We start from the raw sequence: 26160 nt of genomic DNA on the forward strand, positions 1-26160 counted from the left end.
TTTTTTGGTGTTTTGAAATTTCATGATCCCATTATATGCAATAAGAAATTTAATTAGCTATAATTGGTCCTTCACTTGGAGAAATCTTCATAAAGTATTTTTATTAAGTCAATTATTCTTAGCGATTTATTTTCAACGTTGCATATTTTTTAGCTAATATACTGACAGATCCAAAAAAATATCTACTTTATGACACATGCCTTATATAATATACTGGGATCTGTTTTTCGTACAGAGCATACTGTTATTTACCTTGAAAATGCCAGATAAATTTTAGATTATCTGAAAAATCTTGCTCTTATTTAGTTGGAACTAATTAAGTTTAACAGTATAACAAACTAAAGAGTAAATTTAGTAAAAGTAAAAGGATAAGAATCCAACCCCATTCTAATTCAAACTTGAATCGCGTATGTTAATATGTTTGAAACCATCTAGTGTTAATACTTAAATAATCAAAGACAAATCTGCCTTAAGTCAACAACAACAACAGAAAGAAAAAAACCGTCAGAAGAGTCCCAAACATTAAATTTATTTAATCCCATCCCGATCCAATTAATAATTGGACAAAAGTCATTCTTGCCGCCTGTTTATGAGTGCACCATTAACATAATAAAAATTATATTTCTGACTTATCTTTATAAATATCTGAAATAAATAATAAGAGATTGTTTCTTAAAGAGTCGACACTTATCATATTTAATGCGTGGTACATATCAAATAATGGACAAAAAGTACCAGCAACCATAGTGTCAAAATCATGCTTCCCTTCTTCCTGCATTCGATACATTTTTCAAATTCAAACTGCTGATTCATGAAATGATATTTTATTTTCTAATTTGATTGACAGCGCATTTAAGATATGTGGCATGCAAGAGGGAAATCTGATTAGATTTCGTCAATATGTAGACAAAAAAGAAATACATTAATGTATTTGGGGGGGATAATAGCTAGGGGTTGGTGATCTAGAAGGTTGTAATAATAGGCATTTCCTTCTTTCTAATTCTTATAGTTTAGAAGCAAAAGCTATTATTTATGGCAAGTATAAGAGAAACATTTCGCCATTTAGCTTAAACTCAGCGATAATTACATCCGTAATGCATCTCTTGGACACACTTCTTTTCCTCAGTCATTACAAATTCCAAATGAGCATAAAAACATAAGCGTACAAGAAGTCTGAAAGAGAATCATATGACTTAACTTCGATTTATTAGCGGAACCATTTATCTAGAGAAAACATATTATGCATGTTAGACCTCATCTCACATGTATGCATAACTAATTTCCTCAAAGTTATATGACGAAACAACATTGGCAATTTATCAGGCATTTCGCGAATGTATACAATATTTAATGCTAATTAACCTTTTGATAGCCCGATACCTTTTAATGCACCTAGGCAATAACAAAATTATAATAATCATAGAATAAAAAATTTTAAAATCTTTTTTTTTCTCTTTTTTTAATCTATATAAATTATTTTCATAAAGTTTACAAAAATGACGCGTCTTTTCTTTCAACTAAAAATGTTACTTTAATACTTCTGTACAATAGAATAGTAAATACTGTACTTTTTTTTTTTTTTTTTTTTTTTTTTACGTATAGTTCATTACTTTTGGGAATCTACTTTTGTTCCAGATACATACATAGACACATGGATCGATATTTCCTCTGCTACTTTTATTTAAAGAATAGATTTTTTTTTTTTTTATCATTCGAGACTTACAATTTAATCGCAGAGAATCTTAGATCTCATTAGTAGGCTAATTAGATCATTACGAAATCGCTCCTTCGGATAACTCTCTGAGAAAAAGAAATTTATTTTTATTAGAAGAGCCATGAAATAGTTGCTAGCGGTGGTTCATCAATAAAGGAAAATAAAATATGTTTTTACAGCAAAAAAAATTTTAAAAAATTCGGTAATGCAAAAAATATGTTTAAAATCTCTTTTTAATTGCTTTTAACCCAATATTTTTTTCATTAAATGGCAAAATTTGACATTTTATTCGTTTTAACAACATTAATTGAATAAATTCTATTATCTGCTTAATCTGCTTGCTCCTAGTTAATGCAAAATTTTTATTTAAAACTGTATTCCGAAACACATTTATTTTTTCACGTGGGATTAGTCATAATTATCTGTACCAATAATTGATTCATAACAAGAGAAACGAAGAAAATATTTAATTAGCCCCTAATAAATAGGACGCCTTGAAAATAATCAGGAAAGGAGGAGGAACAAAAACGGGAAGATTGAATGAACACCAATTTCTGAATTACGTAAAACTTGAACTTTATTTAAATAAGAAAGGGTACTGAGCTAAGAAATCCTAATAATATTTTCCAGCATCTTCGTTTAACTTATACATTATTTTGGCATTGCACTTGCCAACTTTCTCAGCAATTATTACAGCGAGAAAGTGCTCAACAGCTCTAAGCGTTGATTCGGGTGGAAACTTCGCTGTTTGAAGATAGGTGAAAAAAAACATGCTATTATTATTTATAAATATGTTTGATGTCGTCTTTGATGTTACTGGAAGGTTCTTCTATTTCATTTTGTAGTCAGTGTAGTTCATTGGATTTTTTATTTGAAGAAACGTTCGATGCGTTTGATGTTACTGGGGTATTTTTCAATTTCATTTTGTAGTCAATGTGGGCATTAGATTATTTATTTAGAGAAATGTTCAATGCCTTTTTTGATGTTACTGGAAGAGTCTTCAATTTCATCTTGTAACCAGTCTTCAATTTCATGTTGTATCGACAGCGGCAATATGTTCGATGAATTTGTATTGTTTCACTGTTCCAAAAGTAGTTTCTAACACTGCAAGCTTGACAATGTGTTTATTCTTCATTATATTATATTTTTTTCACTCTATAGGTAAATAAATTACTTTCGATAATCGATTATTATCAGTATATATAATTCATGCACTGATATTTCAATTAAAATTTATAACAGAACTCAGAATTCGAATTTATATTTGCAGTTAATTATTTAAATTGGAATGTTAGCAATTATTATAATGCAGAAAAAAAAGCATCTTAAGTCAAGATCAAGGCCCGACAAAGAATTCCGGAAACGCGTGCATCTTATTACGCGCACATGCATTACCTACCCTTTAATTAAGTTAATCGCCTGAAAGTGAATCCTGAAACTAACAGTACTTAAAGTTTTCGCATCATAAATGCAGCCAAATCATTTATTTACTTCACTACTTAAAATAAAATCTTTCAGTAAGTTTATTACACGTTGTTTTTAAAGTATACTTCAAATCGGTAAAAGAGGCAAATTCATTAAATTGTAACCAAATCTAATCACAATCTTTTTGTCTGCACCTATAACGAAAGTTTGCAAAGATGGAAAAAAATGGATTTGAAATAAATGAAATCAAATAAACATCTCTTTATTGTGGTATGATTGGTATTTGGAGAATCAAGACTCTCGATCAGTAGATTTAATATTGGGCTGGAAAAAATGAAACAGAAATAAAGGAACACTTTATTAGTTTATATTTCGATTTTTTTTTTTTTTTTTTTTTTTTTTTTTGCAAAGGTTTGGATAGTTTATATTTTATTTTATATTAACGATAACATAGTATTGTTAGATTGATTTTTTTAGGATATTTTGATTGGTTTAACTAGGTGAATTAACTGGCGGACAATTTTTACAACAAGATTTGTCATTGGATTTTATGTTGGTTGATATCCTTTGTAAAAGGGTCAAGCCATTATTTCAATAAACAATTAACTGTCATTTTATATCAATCATTAAAGAATTCAATTTATTATATTGTAAAAATGCCAACTAATAAAATTCAAGCTATTATTAATATTTAGAATTGGATGAAGACAAATTATTCCCATTAAATGAAAATAAGTCCCATTAAATAAAATAGTCTGTGAATTATATCATTTAATGCTACGAGTCAAAAATGAAAGCAAATATTTTATTTAGCAACAGCTAATATTCAAAACATATCCTTTTTTGCTATAAATTATTTAATAAACTAAAAATTGAAAACTATTAGCTTTTACATTTGGAACTTTCTCCTTATATATGATATTTCTCATTATTTATAATAAGAAATTAAAATTATTTTGTGATGACATATTAGAATATCGGCAAACTTTAAATACTATTTAAGTTATTTATCAAAATGCTCAAAAAATAAAATGAAGATCTTTCAACCATCAAAACTTAGACTTTAAAATTTTGAGAAATGCTGTAATTTCAAATTTGCCGAAAAATATATGTAATTACAGTAATAAGTTATGTTAAGGTTTTAATACAATGTATTGAAAAATTGGGGAACCCAACTACACTGCGAGGGGGTCACGTAGAATGCTTAAAGCAACTTATAATCTTTCAGAGTGACATCTTTCAGTTTCATATATATTTTTAAGCGAAGAGAAGTAAGGAAAGCCATTTTCCGATTTTTCATTAAAAAAATTTCTGAATAATTATTTTAAGCTTAATTTCATTGGATTTATCGTTTCTTCAATCTTCTGTAACTTATTTATGATTTCTAATCAAGGGGCAACAATAATTTACTTCCTAAAAAAATAGAGTCAAATTCTTTTTTTCATCCTAAATAGATTTATGAGAATAAAAAGTTTAATAAATCTTTAAGTACAACGATTACTGAAATGAGTCACAAACTTTTACCGTGTGAATCATAATAGTAATTCTTCAGATGCTGAAATATTAAATGTGGTTTCAATTATGACATTTAAAAAGGTATCATCACGAAGAGCTGTAAAATCAGAATCTGATTCTTCAGTAATTTTTTTATCAAAATCTTTTTAAATTTAAATAGCAACTACAAAAAAAAAAAAAAAAACTTTTTCTTGTAATGTTAGATGTTTCTGAATTTTTTCAGGCAAAATCTAGAAATATATATTATTAGTTAAAATATCAAGGCAAAAATTTAATGTTTCTGTCAGTATCCTTGAAAATTACTTTTATATTTCAAAAGAATATATTTATTTTTGAAAATTGTTCTCTAATGCAAAAATATCCTAAATTATTTTGAAGAATACAACCATTCTAATGCATTCTTTCAGTTATTATGGGAAATTTCAAATATAATTAACATTTTATTGCATTTCTTTTCATGGTATATTTCGTATCTATCATTTCTGAATTCAAAGTAATTTTAATATTTACTTTAGGGAGGAGGGGAAGGATAAGTTGTGGCTTTTTGCTTTATAAATATAAAGCAAATTAATTTGAATATCGTTTTTTTTTTAAACTTTTATTTCTCTCTTTTTGTTGTTGTTGCTTATTTAGTATGGAAAAGAAACGCGTCGAGCTATATATTAATAAAGTCTCATGATTCGAGAGTCTTTCTTTTCCTTCTTTTTCCTCTGCGATGTACTAAAAATTAATTTTCTTGATTAACCAAACAATTTCTTTTTTAAAAAAATGCCTTAAATCTTTCATTGTTCAGTATAAACTCTTTCCGTAAGATGGCTTGAATTTTTGAATACCATAATAAAGCTATTAACATAGTAATTAATCATGTAAATAAATCTCGGGGTTTTTTTTTTTATTATTATTATTCTGTCTCCCTCTGTTGTTGTTATTGCTTTTTTGGTAAGGAAAAGAAATGCGTCGAGGCATTTATTAAAAAAGCCTCATAGTTCGAGGGTCTTTCGTATCCTTCTTTTTCCTCTGCGATGTACTAATATTTAATTTTCATGATTAACCAGACTTAATTTTTAAAAAAAATGCCTTAAATCGTTCACTGTTCAGTATAAACTCTTTCCTAAAGATGGCTTGAATTTTTGAATACCATAATAAAGCTATCAGCATAGTAGTTCATTACGAAAATAAATATCGGGCTTGTTTGTTTTACTGCTGTCTCTCTTTCTTTTGTTGTTGTTGCTTGTTTGGTAAAAAAAAAAAAAAAAAAATGCGTCGAGGTATTTATTAAAAATACCTCATGATTTGAGAATCTCTCTTCTCTTTTTTTCTTTTGAGATGGACTAAAATTTAATTTTCATGATTAACCAAACTTAATTTCTTTTAAAAAACACTTTAAAGCATTCAGTGTTCAATACAAATTTTTTCAGTAAGACGGCTTGAATCTTTGAATATCATAATAAAGCTATTATCATTGCAGTTAATTACGAAAATATAAGTCAAGTGGATTTCTTGAATGCTTTTGTTTCTATGATTCCTTTACATTTCCATAATGGAATGTATCATTTAATTAGATAATTCATCTCCCTTTCAAGGGTTAATTTCCAAAACATTCTTTAAGCCGGAATTATAATGGAGAAAATAGATGTAAGAGTTATAGCATGATTACAGTTTTAAGCTCTGTTTAATAAAGTTAATGAGTAACTAAATAGTCACAATAGCGGAAGCTAATTATAATTGGTGAAGTTAAAATTAGTAACAATCGATACTCCTCAGGCACCTATGAAGCGCTCTTAACTTAATAGTGATATAATAACTGACTCATTTTTATGTGATGAAACATTCGTTTGATTTACGTTTAATTGGTTAATTAGACATTATTAACTATTTCTCCTTTTATGCATTGGATAAAAGACTTTTCGGATAACACTGAACTTATGTTATCTTTTAAATCATCTTAATAAGAACTAAATTAATTATACTAAAATTTAATTGGACTTAATTGTAACTTAACATCGTAATTTGGTCAAATATATGATGCTATAAGTATCAAACTTTAAATAAAATTTTAAATTATTTCATCATTTCTGAAGATGAGCTCAAATAAATAAAAATCGTAACAAATAAAAAAAAACTGAAAACTAGTTATAAAAAATTTAAAAAAAAGAATGTCATATAGTTTATTCGTGAGAATCAAAATTTTTATAATTTAAATCGAAATAGAAAATTGGTTAAAAATGAATAAATGGATTAGACACATACTGACACATTTGTACACACAAACTTACTGACACATTTGTATGAGAGAACGAATTTGCATAAATACTAAGTTGAATAAGTAAGCCTATAATCATGTTAAAGTCAAATGCGAAAATATGATCACGTCTTTATTCATCAAATTTGATCTTTTTAGCTTTAAGAATTTGGAAATAACTAAAATAAAGTTTTCTTGATACAGTTTCTAATTTATTGGCAACAATCATCCCTTTAAGAAACCAATGAGTAGTGATTTACGAAAATCAGAGTAGATCAATAATCAAAGATATATAAGCTAAATTGGTTTTTGAAACTGATAATTGATTTTACAAAATTTGAATGGAGTATATACGTTTTTTAATAAATCTGATACATTTCTGAATTTGTGCTAATAAAAAGCTAATAACTGTTTATCTATACTGTCATTTTATAATAAAGAATGATTTTGATAGAAAATTAGTACACTTTTGCTACAAGTACTATATCTAATCCAATTTCAGTAAATTATATTTAGAAGACGTTTATTGCACATTGCCCTTTTAGATACCTAGTGACTAATAAAAATGGCGTATCCACTCGCGATATAAATATATCTGTAAAAGCTCCCACTATACAAACTTCATGTCAGTGACAATTTAGACTCACAAACTTTAGAATTTAAAAAATTTTAAATGAAACTTATTGATATTTTAGATATCCTATGCATTATTTTTGTTATCAGTATCCCTAATACAATGCCTAAGGCTACAATTAAAAATTCAATTTGGATGCAATTAAATGCTATTTGAAATACAAATATATAGATATAGCTTAGTCAGTTTACACTTAAATACATTGTTTATTTAAAATCTAATTTAAAACAAAAATAAATCATTGCAAACATTGTGACGCCATAGATAGTGAAAGGAAAACTAAAGGGTACGAAAGCTCCCGGGTTCTGTTTTTACTGATTATGACGACGTATCCCTTATGAAGTAATTGAGGACAGACAAACAGAAATAAAATATATTTTATATTAAAGCATCTTCAAAGATAATTCCACTTATTTTTTTAAAATCATTTGATGGTGAAATTCAAACTAAGGACTGACATCGAATACTCAAGTTTTCTTAAATAATCGAGCTCGAGCCACATTCGTGACAAAGTTATGGATTCGTAACAGCTGATATAGTTTAAATAATTCTGCCTTGTCATTTTATTTAACTAATTTTATCATACAAGAACTGTTACTTATTTCCATGATCCCTACCATTTAAATATTAAGCTACGGTCATTTATTACAATATTTATTCGGACATTCAAATAAAGAAGAAGAAAATTTATTTTGCTTCGTATTCACTATCAAAGAATTTTGAGAAAAAAAATCGATCTAAGAAGTTTTTTTTAATTATTTAATATTTTGTATTTTTAGGAATTTAATAAATTACATATTAATTTATTTTTATTAAAGCGTAACTTTTTCTATACCTCAAGAGCTAACTTAAACTACTGAATTTAAATATACTCCAAAGAAAAACCTATTTTTGGCATTAAGTTTGTTTGTGAACACGATAACTCAAAAGGACTTTAAGCTAGACGGAAGCATTCTCTATGCTGCCTTTAAGACAGAAACTATAACATAATCTGTGAAAGGAAACATAAGAAATAATTTTAAACGATTTAGATGGTCACATGTGGTTACCGAACGCACATTAGTGACTGCGAACATGCTTTAAAGTGCCTGATATGAAATGGAAGAATTCAAAGATATTACCAGCTTTACCATAAAAACTCACATAAAGCAACTGTTAAGTATGAAGACAAAAATTTAAGCTTCCTTCTTTACTATACTCAAATTTTTCATTTTGTCCTTGTTTATGAGGAAGTTATAATTACTTGTAATCAGAGTAATTGTTTTGGATTATCCTGTAAATTATTGCTTTACAGTTTTAATCTCCTTCAAACAGTTTTTTTTATTATTATTATTTCTGTTAAATGACAGATTACCTTACTTCAATGGAAATTTTAATTTTTCAGATGCGTGGCCAGAGAGCTCCAGAGAACTCCTCAACGGTAAGTTGACATCTATACGTTTTATATTTAACTTTTTTCTTTTCTCTTAAATTCAAGCATGGTTCATAGGTATAAGATGTTGATAATATACTAGAATTTTTTTTAAAAATTGAAGAAAATTGAACAAAAATTGATGAAAACAACAGTTGGACTCGATTCATGCTCACGTTAAATTTGCTGTGGTAATTAAAACTTAAGACTCCACAGCATATCTTGCAAAGGCGCGAAGTCACGATAATATGTTAGATGGTAAATGTTCTCAATAATATGTCAGACGGTTGGGTTTGTCGCAGGAATTAGCTCCATTACATCTTTAAAAAATATAAAATGTGTAAACTAAAAGATCTGGCTGTCAAAGTTTACTCGCAGAAAGGCAGCATGCACTTTCCACTAGAATATGAGGATTGTTATCTGCGCCCCCTTCGGATCTATTACATTTAAATAATTCAAAACGACGAGCAAGTTCAAAGTTCGATAGTTGAGATGTAGCACATACTTATCAATTGAATATCAGAATTGTTATCAGCGCTCACTTAAAATCCCTCTGTAAAATTATATGAATCTCTATATCATTAAAGCTAATTATGTTAAAAGTTAGCAGTTGTTTTTATAATAATATTATTATTTTGTCCAATATTCATTTCTTACATCGAAATGTCGTTATAATAATAACATATTTTACAATAAAAATTGGTTTTAAAAGACAAAAATTTTGAAACTTGAAGATACAAAAAATGACAAATGAAGTACGAATTGGTTATACCATTCAATATTGCCTTCGTTAGAAAGAAGGGAATTATACACACACACGCACGCACACGCACACACACACACACACACACACACACACACACACACACACACACACACACACGCGCGCGCGCGCGCGCATATATTGCTAAATCTACTATGATCTTCAGCTTCAGAAGCAATAAAATTTCTGCAGAATTATGCAAATTATAAAATTTGTAATGAAAAAAGGACCGTTTAATCTTTAAAATTCTTGCTTTATGTTATTTTATACTTGAGTACAATCGTAGTAGTGATTGAATACATTTATGAATAAATATTTCACTAATACAAACTACGTTCATCATTATTTGCCCTCTAGACAATATTGCTATGCATTCTATTTTTGTAGTATTTATTTAAATATTAGTAGACATTATTTAATAAGTTAGTATTTATTTAGGCATTAGAAATTATAGTATTTTGTTTTCAATTCTTATGGCAATTATTTCCACATTTCCAATTTCAATTTCCGTAGGTCCAAAGCAAAACCACTCTTTACTTCGCCCGCACTCCACTCCGGCTACGCTTGTATGGTAAGTTTTTCCCATTTGTCATTATTGTTTAAAACTTATTAAAGAAAAGCTTTCATTAGTCAATAATACTTATAATTCCAGTCGTATAGTCGGTTTAACTCTCAGTAATTCAATATTTATCGACAATAGATATTAGTGGAACTGATACTTACAGTCGAATGTCTTAACTATGACATGTACTGTTTTCCGATGCTTTAGGGACTTCATGCGTGATCCTTTTAACACAACTGAATAGTAACGAATAGGTCAATCAAAGGCATTAATATAAAAACAATTGCAGTCGTAAAACGCCACTTTGGGACATTCATTAAGTTACCAAGGCATTTGATTTCAAATGTCGGAATGAACTGTGAATGGCATGTTAGCCACGCTCACATAATCATGAATCTGGTGCATCATTGAAAAACTTCACCACGTGACATATATATAGTCCCATATACAATCCTCATTCAATTGCAAATACTTATACGACTAAAACATTGAATAAAAATTCATTATTATATATATCATTCAATCCTGAAATCATTTTTATTTTTATTTTGGCAGGCGGTGACACCATTGAATCAAAATTTAGTGAAATTAGTCATTACTTGATAATTAAGTTCTGGAAACATTAAAATAGTGTCTTTCTGTCATAAAAAACGTTAGTGTATAAAATTACAAAACTTTATCACATTAAGATGTAAGTGAAAAATTCCGTCTTTACTATCATAAAACGAATCTTCATATAAAAGTGCATATATACGAAGATAACTTAGACGCTTAAATATTTATTTTAAAATAACATACAGCTTATGTGTTGCCCCAATATGCATCAGCGACAAAGTTTTTATAAAGAATTTCAATAAAAATTTTTGAAGGAAGAAAGCATTATTTACAGTATTCAAAAATTTCTAAAATTACATAAATAATTCTTAAACTTAAATATCTGAAGAGATAAGAATATGTTTAGTTTCTTGTAAGCATTATTGGCGACTTTAAAAAAAATGATGCCTTTATTCTCTTCCGTTCAGATAACTTACGATTCTAACTTTTTGAATGCTCCATTCTCTAAAGCCCTTTCATTTCAAATAAAAACCACAAAAGTATAAAGAAATATTTTTCAAACTTTTTGAATAATCGGCTTTAGCTTTATTCAGCTTTCAGCGTCACAAATGTAAAAATACACTTAAGTAAATAATAAGATCAAGACCATACATAGCCATTTTTACAAAATATAAAATTGTCCCTTTTTTTGCCTCTTTGATTTTTAAAAGGTTTTGTTTCAGGATTTATTTTTCTGCTATATAATTTTTTCTTACTTTCATATATCTGTTATATTTTCAATTTTATTTTTCTGTCTTTCTCGAATGAATGCATGAACTATGAACTTTATGCAAATAATATTCTTTTATGTAATGAATTCTAAAATTGAAAAATTCAGTTACAGTATTTTTTTTCCTTTTCTCGTTTTATTTCTTTTTAATAATTTTAGCTTTCAGGGTAATATACCGAGTTAAACTCAAATACAGTGGCTGCCAAAAATGTTAATACACATGCGAATTTAGTGAAATATTGCTCTATCCATTTCTAAAAAATGAGTTTGAAATGTTTCAAAATGATAACTTTTTAAATAAAATTTGTGACTACTTTTTAAAAAATTTCATTAAATATTTTTAAAACATGTCTATTTTTAAACATTTTTTAAATCAAAAAACGAAAAGAAACTAAAAAATTATCTTCACAAAAGTCATCATAGATTTTTTATGCATATTAATAAGTATTAATTAATTAATAATTATTGCTTATTACGCATCAATAAGGAATCTATGCATATTAATAAGTATTTTAATATTTTGGTTAATTGATAGGATATCTTGCAATATCCACAATATTTACATTCTCATGCTGTAATTCTAATGCAATTAAATCCCTATAAGTATATTTACTAATAATGTAAAAATAAAGTTATGTGAAAGCATTGTGAATTCCAAGCTAATAAACAGAAAGTCATATATGCATGTTCAAGAAGAAAAATGCTCTTAATGGCACAAGGAATTATTTTTTCATATCATTTGATTTAATAATTTTATCACTGAAAAAATTATTTATTAAGTCTAAATTTTTTAAAAAAATGACCCATTATCATTTTAAACAAACAAAAAAAATCCTTTCTTCTGACGTCATAACTGATCGAGTTTTTAAACTTTGAATTTCATCATTTTAAGTCAATCAACGGATGCCTGCTGATTTGCGAATCTTCTTAGAGGCCACCATTGGAATGATCTGAAATCATATAAAGTAGTAGTATTCAAAATTTCATAACTCGGTTAATTTTAATCACACGAAAATTGAGCTTTTTGATTAAAATATCAGAGCCAAGAATATTTTATTAAATATGATTGATAGGATCTGAGAACTATATAGATATGCAGGTATTGTACTAATTTCATAGATGCATTTACTGATTTAAACAACAAAAAATGTAATTCTTCAATTTAGAGCACTTTTTAACTGGAAGTATATGGTTTACTTTAACGTTATTAAATATGATTCATAGGATCGAAGAACTGTATAGATGTGCAGACATCGTATTTTTTCAAAAATACATTTACTGACTTATACAACAAAAAAATAATTCTTCTTAGAGCATTTTTTTCAACTGGAAATATATGGTTCACTTTAACGGTTTATAAATTAGATGTTGGACCACGATTTAAGGGGCGTCTTGTATGAAATAATATTATTTCTAATTTCTTTTTAAAATAACAGAGATAAAGTTATTTATTGATCTATAATGTTTTGATAATGTATCCTCGTTTTTATTTTGAATGGATTTCAATTTCTTTACATTAAATCTTCTTTTTTTTCATATCTTAACAATTAGAATTTTTCTTACGTTTTCTAGTTTGTAAGAAATGAAAAGCAATATTCTAAAGCTTCAGAATGTGTAATGCTCATTGTTTTTCGAATTTTTTTATTTATTTCGTACTTCGTAATAAGCCACAAATACAAATGAGGGAGAAAAAACGTATTCCGCATTTCCTTTAGCAACGGCATTTCTAGAAAGAGGAAGATAATTTTTCTTTTTTCTAAATGAAACTAAAGTAACTGTCGATTTGTTTTCCCGATTTGCTTAATTCATCTTAATTTATCTTTCGTTATTTTTATTTAATTATTTCTTTGCAAGTGTAGGAATTGGCTTAATTTTCGTATTCTGGGATACATTTCTTTTAAATCACATTAATTAAGTGTTTCTAATAATGCTTCAATTACACGATAGTTGTAAGGTTAAACGTGAATGAATTAAATATAATGATATTCATGCTATATTTAAAAACTCAGAAAAACATCGTAGGCGTTGAGAAAAATACTTAAAATATTTTTTTATTGTAGATTATAAATGATGGAATTGTTTCTCTCTATCTGTGATTTTTTTTCTATTTTTAATTAAATTTTATCAATTAAATATGTAAACATGTCATTGTAACAATTTTACAACAAAGATAAAAAATACTTTGTTAACTAACTCGACATAACAATAAAAAAGTTTCTTTTATACCGTGGATGTGTAATGTTCTGTTGAAAATTAGAGGAAAAACGCCGTATCAAATGAAAAAAAATTGTCATAAAACTTTGCAATTTGAGTATTCTGTTTAGAATTTAAAGCTTTTGTAATAATAAACTAAACGAAGAAAATCATATATATATACAGTAGGCAAAATGATTATTTGTACACCACTTTTTTTTAAAGTTTTAGAAACATATAAGCAGATATTTTATTCATTGCGACGTGTGAGCGTGAGTTTGTTGTTTATTTCTAAGTAAACGAAAAAAATATTTTTAAATAATTGAAAATAAAATCTAAATCTAACAAACTTGGAAAATTTCTTGCAAAAAGTATATTTGTACACCTATATCTCCGGTAAGTATTACTATCATTTCATGTAATTTTTCACATTATAGTTAATTTTTTGGATAGTTTGTATTTTTTAAACATTGAAGGTTATCTTTTTTAACAGTGAAGGTCACTCGCAGAGAAAAGTTGAGAAATGGCCACGAAATCAAAAGAAGTCTCTTTAGCCATGATAACTCATATTGTTAACCTTAATAAAAGTGGAAAATCTTATCGCGAAATTCAAAAGATGATTAAGTTACCCTTTACAACTATTGGTTACATCGTAAGAAAATATAAAAATACTGGACGCGTTGAAAATGAACGTAGGCCAGGCGGCCCGAGTAAATTAACTTAAAGAAATAAACGAAGTATTGTTAAAGCTATTAGAAAACCACAAATTTCTGCTCAGAAAATTGCAGATGACCTTCTCGCATCTTCTAACATTAGAGTGACCGCTCAAACAATAAGAAATGTGTTACATAGTGCTGGTTTAAAAGGCAGAACTCCGAGAAAAAAAACCAATGATCTCTGAATTAAATAGAAAGAAGCATTTAGAATTTGCTATGAAATACAAAGACAAACCGATGGACTTCTGGAAAAAGGTTATTTTTTCAGATGAGAGTAAGTTTGAAATTTTTTCATCCCCTAGTATCCGAAAAATCTGGCGAAAAAATAAAACAGCCCTTGATAGTAAAAATGTACTTCAAACCCTGAAACATGATGGTGGAAATGTGATGGTTTGAGGCTGTGTAGCTCATGGCGGTGTTGGAAAATTATACTTTATTGACACAAAAACGACAGCTTTAGGTTACATTGATGTGTTGCGGTATAACTTATTAGACAGTGCTAGAAAATTGGGTATCGGTGACACTTTCTTATTCCAACAAGATAACAATCCAAAACACACTGCGATAGTTACTAAAACACGGTTGCTTTATAATGCGCCAAGACTCCTTGGAACTCCACCACAATCCCCTGATATAAATCCAATTAAAAATTTGTGGGTGCTATTGGATGCTCAAGTCCGAAAAAAAACAACATTACAAGTAAAAATAGTTTGAAAGAAGCACTCATGGAAGCTTGGGAAGAAATAGATCAAGAAACCACCAAAAAGTTAATAGAATCAATGCCAAGACGTCTTGAAGCAATTGTAAAAGCCAATGGAATGCATACAAAGTATTAAATTTCTATAAAATAATTATAATTATGTTTAAAATGTGTCACTAAGTAAGTGTACAAATACCCTTTTTGTACAGTTTTTATAAAGTTTTATTCATTAATCAACTAAAGTTTATGTGATTATTTTTTGTTGATATTTTATTATTATTTTACCTCACTAGAATATATTTCTGCAATTTTAACTTAGTTAACTTATTTTATTTTGCTATAATATTCCAAAATTGAAGTGTACAAATAAACATTTTGTCAACTGTATATATATGGAATTATGATAATATTTATACATTTTCAACTTTTCTGTCCATGTATTCAACATAGGTATATAGAAAGTAAATGAGGCGCCTGGAGTATGCCATTATTCTTCAGCCCTCTCATCGTATTTAACTTTAAAAACTAGCATCGTAATACTAATATTTTGTCTTCATGGCTCCCCCTAAGATTGGTACAAGGGACAAGGACCCTTCCTTGTCTCTTAGTTTCTACGTCACTGGTATCACTTGTTAGCACAAACAAAAATATGATATATTTGTATTAGAAGAATTGTGCAATAGATATCGTGTTAGAAATGGCTAAAGGCAAAAAAAAAAAAGAAGAAAAATATATTTTGCCATTAAGTAATTACAGGTACAGATAATTACTTATGATTAATGATTAAGATTATTGATAAAATAAAGTTAAACTCTTCAATTAAATTAAAAAGGATGGCAACAATCACCATTTGTATTCAATCAATATTTAATTAAATGAATCAATTAAATAATAAAATTATTAAATTAAAGTATTACAATTGAGAACACAGAACTATTCAAAATTTTAAAACTCAGTTACATAGGAAGGTGAGTGGAATATCCGTTCAATGGAACATCTCATTTTTATAATCATGAAACAAGTCAAGTTAAATAAAAGTTTGTGAAATTGCCCTTATTTGTTTGAAAAGCGAGACTTTTTCCCGAATAAATACAAAAAAAGAATGTATGTTAAGTTTTAAAAGTGAGGCGAAGAGAACATAACTAGGATAGAAACCCGGTATAGAATTCTAAATAGCGTTCTTGAGTATATAATTCGATACAATTTTAGAACTGACTATATAAATTATTTAATATTCGTGGAGAATTCATTTAGATTTCCCTTAATAATACCATGTGTGTCTCTCCAAATTGAGAATAACTCCTGCCTTACCTTGGCATCTGGATCATTCTGTATAATCATCATTGCAATGGAGGGAAGCGGGAAGCTGGAGTTGGGTTCCAAACCGTAGCCATCACAAGCTACGATACAACTCCCGTAGGAGGTACGCCTAGTTATTCGAGGCTTATCCGCCAAAGCTATGCTTATCAAGGAAGTAGTGAAGACCAAAGTAAGGGTAAAAAAAGCATTTTACTTCCATAAATTTAAAGAATATTAGTGTTTTACTGTATATATCTGCGAGCTGCAAAATAATGGATATATACAAATATAATTTTGAAAAATATTAGCATTTTTAATTCGAAGGAGGGAAAAGAAGGAACAGAGAATAACTTAATTACAAATCAATTCGGGTAAATAACCCGGTTAACTGAAATAAACCTAAATAGTAAAGTTTTAAATTAAATGAATGTTTAATGAATCCCAAATGTCATCCAGCATTGTTTTACATCTGGGACGCGTTATTTTTAGTTCTGCAATGTTTATTTTGATCTTCTTTTACCACCAAAGGGAAGTCTGACTTCATAATAAATTAAAATACTCCAAATTACAAAAATGAATTTGTAAGATTGTCGTTGTCATTGTAAAAAAATATAATTGATAGCTGAAAAACAAGGAACATTTTCAAAACCAGAATAATAAATATTTATAATTACTGCTAAAATTTTAATAACTTTTAGTACCAGATTTACTCCATAAAATATCCCCCCCCCCTCTCCAGGAAAAAAACTTGTAAATTGCATTCACAACGCCCATTTCAGTAGCCACAGTTTCCATAAATTGAGTTAACAAAGGGGTCCTACAAAATAAAACAAATAATCAAAATTAAATTTTAAAAAATAAGTTTAAAAAGTAAAAACAGTTTCAGCAGTTGTAGAATTAAAATTATGGAAACAGATTAGACATTAAAAAATAACACCGCCATATACATATTGCAAAACATAAGCCATTTATAGCTGAAAACTTGCAGCTCAAAGTTAACAGCAAAAAATGGCGGAACGATCCCGATTACCCTTGCACCTGCCATTTACAACTTCCGATCCTACGAAAACCCTTCAATAGCAACAGCTTTCCAAAAATAGTCAACAAATCCTCTTTTTCAGCAGTTCCCTGAAACTCGCGCCTTCCATTCAGATGGCTCATGTCATGTCAAGTGGAGCGCCGTCGGTTGTTATCCCCCTCCCCCTTGTGACAGAAATCTCCCCATTACAAACGTATTTAAGCACTCTCGTGCACGTGCGCAGAGTGTGCGCGAGCTTAGGAAGAGAGCATAACAACGATCAGCCCAGTACCTCCCCACGATCACCTAGGTGTAATTACTGGTGAAGACTGATGTGATTGAAATAGGGATCAGACTACTTAGACCGGGGAGTAATACGAAACAATAAAAGGAAAAAGGGGGAGTTAGCAACCATGTTAGAGATTGGTGTTGGACGTGAGAATGTAATAAGCGTCAAGAATAAAATATTTCTAATAGCACAGTATGAATGAAAGGAGAAGACACCTGTGATACAAAAATCAGTTATTAGTCACACTCTTTGTGGATGAGTTGCGAATTACATTATTTGAATAACTTCAAGGAAGAATTTTTTGTTTTCTCAAGTTGTATTAAATAAAGCATATAAATTGTTTTTCAAGGGGCTTAGTTTCTTGATTTCGTTTTCTTGACTTTTCAGTCTCTGAAGCTTGTGCATTTTCAGTCTCTGCCTTATTTTTATTCACTTATTTATTTTTGAATCGGTGATTTGACTTGTACACTTTTTTTAATTTTCTTTTCTTAACTTTTCAGTCTCTGAAATAGTCTTATTTTTTTAAAAATTTGCTACTTAGTTTTATTTTGAAACTTTATTTTAGAAAATACGTATCCTCTATATGTGGACATAATCTACCAGTTAAACTCTGTCCAATTTAATACAATGTAATTGGATTTGCTACTTCCGCGGTCGGCTTATAAAAATCAATTTGATTTGTTATATTTAATTGCTGCTACTCCAGCTTCTGCTGTTATTTTTCAAGGAGCTATCTAGCTTTTCTCTGTCTCTTTTATCTAGCTTTTTCTAGAAACAACCCAGTTAATTTGTTTCGTTCCTTCAAAGATTTTTATTCCTATTTATTTCTAATTGAATAAAATTAGATTACTGATTATATCTTTTCTTAGAAATGAACTAATGTATTGCAGTTTAATGTTAATATCTGACAGTTTATAATAAATAATTAGATGCACAGTTGCATGGACTTTTATTTAACACATATAAATACAAATTGTATTTAAATGTGTTAGTATAATAGTGGCATTATGTATTAAAATAAGATCTAAAATATTACATAATATTTAAATAATTATTTACATGATTTTATGCAATTCCGCAAAGCCATAAAAAGGGATGTTTTGAATATATTTAATAACTTCTTGAATATATTTAATTGAATTTAGAAAAAATAGAAAGTTTTTCAATTCGTTTGTTAATAACCAAACTATTCGACAACTCTAAAATTCTTACATCGAATTCGAATCTGGCATTCAAAAGCGAATCTGATACAATTTTTCATATCAATTTCTTAAAAATGTTTTTCATTCTTGTTAAATTTTAAATTTTCTTTTAAGTTTGGGAGTTTTATAAAAACATTTAAAATATTCAATTGGTTTAGGTTTTTTTAGGTCGATTTTGTTGATAAATTGATTTTTAGAGGTAAAATCAGTAGTGCTTTTTTAACATATTTAATTTTTATGTTCTGCCGTCATTTGTATTTCCTACCCTCATTTCCAATGTCGTATTCTGCAGCTAAAATGCACCAGTTAAGCATTTTTATTCAATACAATCCTGTTTCATACTGAAAATGAATTGTATTGCTAAAAAAACTTTTCAGACAGAAATCTTTCTATTTGGCAGTATCAAATAGCAGTATATATAACCGTCCACCAACATTGGCAACGCTGGGCGGAGTTAAAAATATCTCTGCTCCTTTATTTGCGTCATTATCAGATGTGAAATCACAGCTTCTGTTTTGATGTCTAAAGTGAGACAATTTTTTAATGTTTAAATTGACTTAATTAAATATGAGAATAATAGTGAATTAAATGTTAGACAGTTTTATCGATGTACGAATACAGTTCGACAAGAATAAAAATCATCTATGGGATCGTAAACTTCCCATTTTATTTACATTTTTTATACTGGAATGTAGCAAAGGTTAATAAAGTAAGGTCTACAATTTTATTATTTTATTTAATCCGATTTTAGCGATTAGTTTTGATTTGAGTGTTCGTAACATTCTGAATAGAGTAGATCTCATTGTAAGAAAACAAAACAACTATTGTTATTATATATTTACATCTAAAGCGTACTGCAGATAATATATTTTAATTTCTTAAGCACTCTGCTAATGTTCATGATATTTTCTACTACAGTTTTTGTTAATGAATCTGTGACAATTATGTCAGAGGTATTATTAGCAGGATAACAACCTGTTTAGAAGGGCACATCTTCTAGATAATAAATAAGCAAATAACATGGCTTTTTTTACTAAAAAAATGGCTTTAAAAATATACTAATTTTTAAGAAAGGTGTTACGAAAATGAAAAACCATATCTTTGTGCATTCAATAATAAATGTAAAAAATTCATAAACTTTATTGAAATAAAAATTATTGAATCATCGGCTAAGCTGTCAATACATTGTTAATCTTTATAAGACAGAAACACGTTTTTTCTCATTCTTTCGCGCCATTCAGGTTTTAAGTCCACGAAATAAGGTGGTTAGATAAAAGGTGGAAGAAATATTTATTTTTTAATAAATAATATATAGAAACATTAAAAAATTTGAATTAAAACGAGTGAATAGGATTCTTAAAGATATTCAAAATCAATATCGGAATTAAAAAAAAACTATTAGAAAAACGTGCCTGACAAAGAATTTCGGGAAAATGGCCTTCTTACTCATATGGGCGAGGAAAATCGTCCATAAATGAAAGACGCGATTTTCTGAAGCAGATGGTATATGTTTAGTTCGAAATTGATATTACAACATAAAAATTCGATTTGTTCCTCAAAAATTCGTATTAAGAAGATGGTTATAGAACTGAGCACAATAAGGGGAAAAAAAACCATAATTTTTAAACAGAAATGACAATAAAAATTTATTTATTTTATAATATTTAACAGTTTTAATAAATAATGCATACTAATAAATAAGCATGTAAATTTAATAAATGAAGCGATAATAATTCTTTTTTAATTATTTGAAAAATAATAATTTCAGTAATAAGTATGTGATTTTAAAAAGGAAATAGAATGCAACACTCTGAATACAACAATTATACAATAAAACTTTAAAATAATAAATGCAATTTACATTTAAAATGTTTTAAACATTTTGAAATCAGATTTTTAAAATTTATTTTTTGATTGAATGCGTTGTATAGTAAGTAGTAAAGTCCTGGAACGAATTTAGAGTCTTAAGAATTATTCATTTCTTGTCAGTAAGCACACAAGATATGAGCAGATACATAGAGACGTCTTAATGGGGGAAAAAAATCAGTTTTTAATTTTGGCTTCGAATTAACCCAAATTAATTCGAATTTAAGACAATTTTATAATATTAAATTCACTGGAATTTCTAGGTTCTAGAGAAAAAAAAAAAATTCAACTTATCAATGAATGATAAACAAGTTATACTATATTTTGAAAAAGTTTTTTTTTAAAGAAAGAGCGGGAAAGAGAAAAGAAATATATTTCACGGTGAAATCAAATTAGCTAAGCTCCATCGCATTTTGGAAAAAGGTTTAAAAAATGATGTTTTGTATTTCATCGTCATTTTTTGGGAACTATGAAGAAATAACTTTCATAATGTTGCTAAAAGTAACAAATTCTTTTCATTCCCTGAGAAAACCAACAAATACCACTGCGGGTTTTTTTTTTTTTTTTTCCATATAAACCTTTTGACCGAACACAATAATGCGCATCATTTGGGGAATGATAAAAGGAATTTGGAAGTAAACAGAATACCACACTTTTTTTTAATAAACCCACATTCTGCTTAAATATCTCTTTTCTAGATAGAATAAAATGTTGCTGTACTTTATAATTATTTTTTAGAAAACATTATATTCCATGTCAAGTGATCCAGAAAAAAATAGTTGTTTACTTAAATATTTCATTATTAAATGATTTTTTTGCCCATAAATTCCTACACGATTATAGAATCCAATAAGAAAAATGTCAGATTTTTTTATTAATCTAAATTCCGATGGCAGGCATTTTTGTCTTACAGCATATGCTGGTTTTTATATTTGCAAGGGTTTGCGCTAATTTTTATCACTTAAAAACTGATGAATCATAGGTCGACGAAACAAAATTTAGTTTATTCAGGAAGAAGCAGTCTTTATTTATCTCTTTTACGTGTTTAATGAAGTTCGTATCAAAAATAGCAAACATCTTTCATGATATCTGACATCAAAAATGACAAATTTTCAACTGTTGAAGGTATATCACTTCAAGACGAAATATACTTTTTACCCTAGATTTTTTAGAATGTGTAACAAAAAAAAAAAAAAAAAAAATAAGTAAATAAATAAATAAAATAAAATAAAATAAATCGAGATTTGAGATACGCTTAAGAGCAATATTTACAGATGAATCGTCTACTGCATATATTATATGAATTTCATGTTTGAGATTTATCTACAAGTCTAGTTCATTAACCTTACACCTTAAATCTTATGTTTGCAAACAAAAATGCTTTCTAACATAATATATTGTTGCATTAAATTTATTATATATTACTCTTAATAATAAGAAGAAATGATATTAATTAACATTGTTTATTACAGTTAAATAAACTCTTTTAGAAGGAATATGAATAATTGTAATTAACTGATTGATAATTGAAGAAAATGTGCAAAAAGTTTGAACTCTGTACTTAGTTTCTATCTTTTCCGTGAGTTAGAAAAATGGGCGAGAACTTTGATTAATTTATCAGATATTTTACATTTTTTTTTCTTTTATCTTCTTTATCAAATATTCATATTCAGCGTTAAGAAAGAGGGAAAATATAACTCTCAGAAGAACAATTCCAGATTTTTCGTAATTATACTTGAAATCCTATTCAAATGTTTTTCGAACCACTAACATTTTCAGCTTTTCTTATTGCCTTTAGATAAGGAAAGTCCTGAAATAGATCATGTGGAGTTTATTGAGACTTAATGGCTGACAAAATTCTGTATAAAAAAATCTCCTAATATTTTTTTTCTCCGTATAACAAAGAATTGGTGAAGCAGATTGGAAAAAAAAAATCACTACTTTTGATAGCCTTTTTAACTTTAACCTTATCAAAAAAAGAAAATGTTTTATCTTCTTAGCTGTTCAAGAGCTCGAGTAAAGCTCTCTTGCTCAACTGCTATTGAATCTTTATACTTGCTGGAATCTTCTCTCCACCTTTCCCCCCTCATTTTTTGGAAGCAATTGATAAAAATAGTTTTTGGCATTTATATTTACATTTTTTGATGCTTAATGTTTAGATAAATTTTTTGAATATCCGTGTATTATTTTTACAATATCTAATCAAGCATATCCTAACGCTTCAAATTTTTTTTAGCCTGCATACTTTCGTAATTCGAATACAATGAAGTTACGAAGATAGTTACGGATCTAGTCGATTTCTGAATAATGTCTTATAAGGGATTCAATTGTATTCGGCTTCTCCAGCTCTGTTTTCTTATCAAAATGCATTGTGAAAATTGAAATTGACGAAATTGATTAATTTCTAAAACTACTTTGAACATGCTGCCATAAACTAATCGAAACGTTTTGTTACTGAAACTTGAATAATTAGAAACTTTAATTTATTGGCCAAAATTGAAAATCTGCAGAAAAATCTGCAGATGGGTTTTTGTGTAAAATAAAAATAAAAACAGATAAATGTCATTGTATTATTTTGTTTATAAAACACACATGCACTTATTTTTTTAGAAATGCACGGTGAAATAGTAAATATGAAGATAAGTAACAGGCATTAATTGACTTTTTGGTTATAAAGCAAGTCTGAAACTTGGACTTACGAGTTATAACTGTAAAAATATGATAATAATTTGTCGATTTCAGGAAATTAGTAACTTTCCAGAGTCTTTTTTCATATATAAGTTACGAAAGATTGGAATGTATAGAATGAATACGTTGACTAAACTATCATTTTTTTGTCATTGTTTCTTTTTCGAATGTTCAAAAAAATATTTCGAGTGTTAATTTATTAACTTTCCTTACATTTTCAATAGCAAAATTGATTTTATTAACTTAAATAAAACTATTCATTGCATAACGTCATTCGTTTAATATTAATACATTAATCAGATTTTAATGGCTAGACATAAAATTCTGTAATTGAGAATTTTCTGAATAAGATTCATAATCCTTTCCACATTGTATCATTCACGAAATAAACCAATTATCATTTTTTTTCAGAAAGTAAGTAATTTGTAATTTCTTGTCTACATTTGTTTAATACTGATGCATTAGTCACATTTCAATGGTTCTTTAATTGAGAATTTGATGCGTAAAATTCATCACTCTTACTGCCTTGAATTATTCCCAAAATAAACCAATCGTCGCTTTTTTTCAAGAAAAAAAGTATTTTGTAAACGATAGTTCCACAGTGAGAAAAATAAGGTAAGTATTTCACTTCACTTCTTATTAATTGTTTCATTCATTTTCTAATCATGATAAAAAAAAAATTTCTTTAAGAATGAAATGCAGGGTGATTCAAAACTTCCGAGCAATCAAAAATCAATAATTTATTAACGAATAAAATTGGGAATATTCCGTTTACACAAAAAAGATAGAAATGAAACTAGATTTTTTTTTCTTTCATCATGGTAGAGAATTTATTGGTTGCATAGTTTACAATTTAAAACCAGACGGTTCTGCAGTTGGTCTAACGACCCATTACATAGCATAACATGCTGCTCGAAGTAGCGGCTTGCGAATTTTCATTAAATCGTTCTTCATCCAAGAGTTCTATTATTAGACGAAGAATTCCACTTTTTCATCGTATTAAGCAATAGTTCTGTTTATTCAGTCAATCTGTAGCCAAAGTTGTTTAATACTGCCAAAAGTAGGACTCCTCATCCTCTTAAATGAAGGACGATACATTGAACATTCAGCTATTTTTTCACAAGTAAGTATCCTATCCTATGTATAATCACTTCCCTAATTATAGAACATTCTTCTGTTTTAGACTTTAATCCATGATACATTTTTTGTGAAAGGAAAAAAATCGATTTCATTTCTCTCCTTTTTGTACAAGTGAGATCTTTCTAACTTCCTTCATTCGCCAATAATTGATTTTTAAATTTGCCCCAGACTTTTGAATCGCTCTATATATCATCAATTTTATTCGTAAATTGTATAATTGCTAATGATTTTCAAAATAAGTAAGCAACTTTCTCTTTGCTAGGTTAGAAGAAAATTATGAAACTGCCGAAGGGGTCTGTATACCTAGAAGCACGCTGTACATGCATTATGTAGACTTCTGTGCGAAAAATTACATGCAGCCGGTAAATGCGGCATCTTTTGGAAAAGTAATTAATTACTCTATTGTTCTTTCTTATTTTCTGATAATAATTCTGAAGTATTATTTAAGTTGGGTGAAGGGGGATTTATAAACATTTCAAATCAAAAATCTAAATTAGTATCCATGGAAAGTTGAATTATTACATTTAAAATGCTAATTTCTTTTCTCAGCTCAATAGTGTAAAAATGCTCATTAAAACTTAGTAAAAAAAAAAAAAAATACAAGAAATGCTCTCTACTCTACTTTTTTTATATTTACAGAACATGGCGCCTTCTGTGGTTTTTTTGCAGTAGCATTAAATATGTATTTTGTACCTTTCCCATTTTACCGAATGGGTTCAAAACTTTAATTTTATATACAGATTTTAGATTATAATTTTGGTTTAAAGACCAAATACCAAGTTGCACTTATCGTATTCATTGTATTTTGGAGATTTCACACACACATACTTACGTACAGACCGACAGATAGTCAATCTTTTGGCAGATTTGGTCAAAATTTTTCTATATATTTAAAGTTCTGGTGAAAGAACCCATGTTAATTTATATCTATCTAGTTCTACGCATTTTTGAATCATTGTATTTTCATGAGCATGATCAAACGGTCAGTCAGACAAATTCCCCCTAGAAGGATTTTGCCCTAAATTTGACAGAAATTTAGATAAGAATGTGCTAAACGGAAGATAAATTCTATTTGTCTGGCTCATTCCTATTTTCAATAATTATATTTCCAGACATTCAAACAGATAACTAGACAGAATTACTAAAATGTTTTTATTAGTTAGTAAAAAGATTAGAAACAGTCATTTGAGCCTTTTTCATTAAATATCGTTGAATGCATGCTTGGGTGGATTAAACGTAGAGGCACTTGACACGCCAGGAATCCTAATCCTATAGCGTAAATATTTATATAAGTGAATTCCAGATGTAAAATTAAAACGATCATATATAAAGTTAACTATAAGAATGTTAATTAAAGTATTTAAAAAATTGAAATAAACAATAAATTCTTTATTATTAATAAAAATATAATTATTAAAATTTTGTGAAATTATATATTATTAAAAAACATAACAACTAA

General features: G+C 27.9%; 1 protein-coding gene across 1 annotated transcript in view; it reads left to right on the forward strand.

Moving 5' to 3' along the window:
* The first annotated feature begins 8938 nt into the window (after window positions 1–8938).
* Window positions 8939–26160, forward strand: part of LOC129959287 (transcription factor RFX4-like) — a 46406-nt gene continuing 29184 nt past the window's right edge. Inside the window, exons 1-3 of the mRNA XM_056072109.1 lie at window positions 8939–8950; window positions 10218–10275; window positions 24964–25087. Of these exons, the coding sequence (XP_055928084.1) occupies window positions 25022–25087 (66 nt within the window). The 5' untranslated portion in view covers window positions 8939–8950; window positions 10218–10275; window positions 24964–25021. The remainder of the gene's footprint in view (window positions 8951–10217; window positions 10276–24963; window positions 25088–26160) is intronic.

This window comes from Argiope bruennichi, chromosome X1 (assembly GCF_947563725.1).
Source record: "Argiope bruennichi chromosome X1, qqArgBrue1.1, whole genome shotgun sequence".
Classification (NCBI taxonomy): domain Eukaryota; kingdom Metazoa; phylum Arthropoda; class Arachnida; order Araneae; family Araneidae; genus Argiope; species Argiope bruennichi.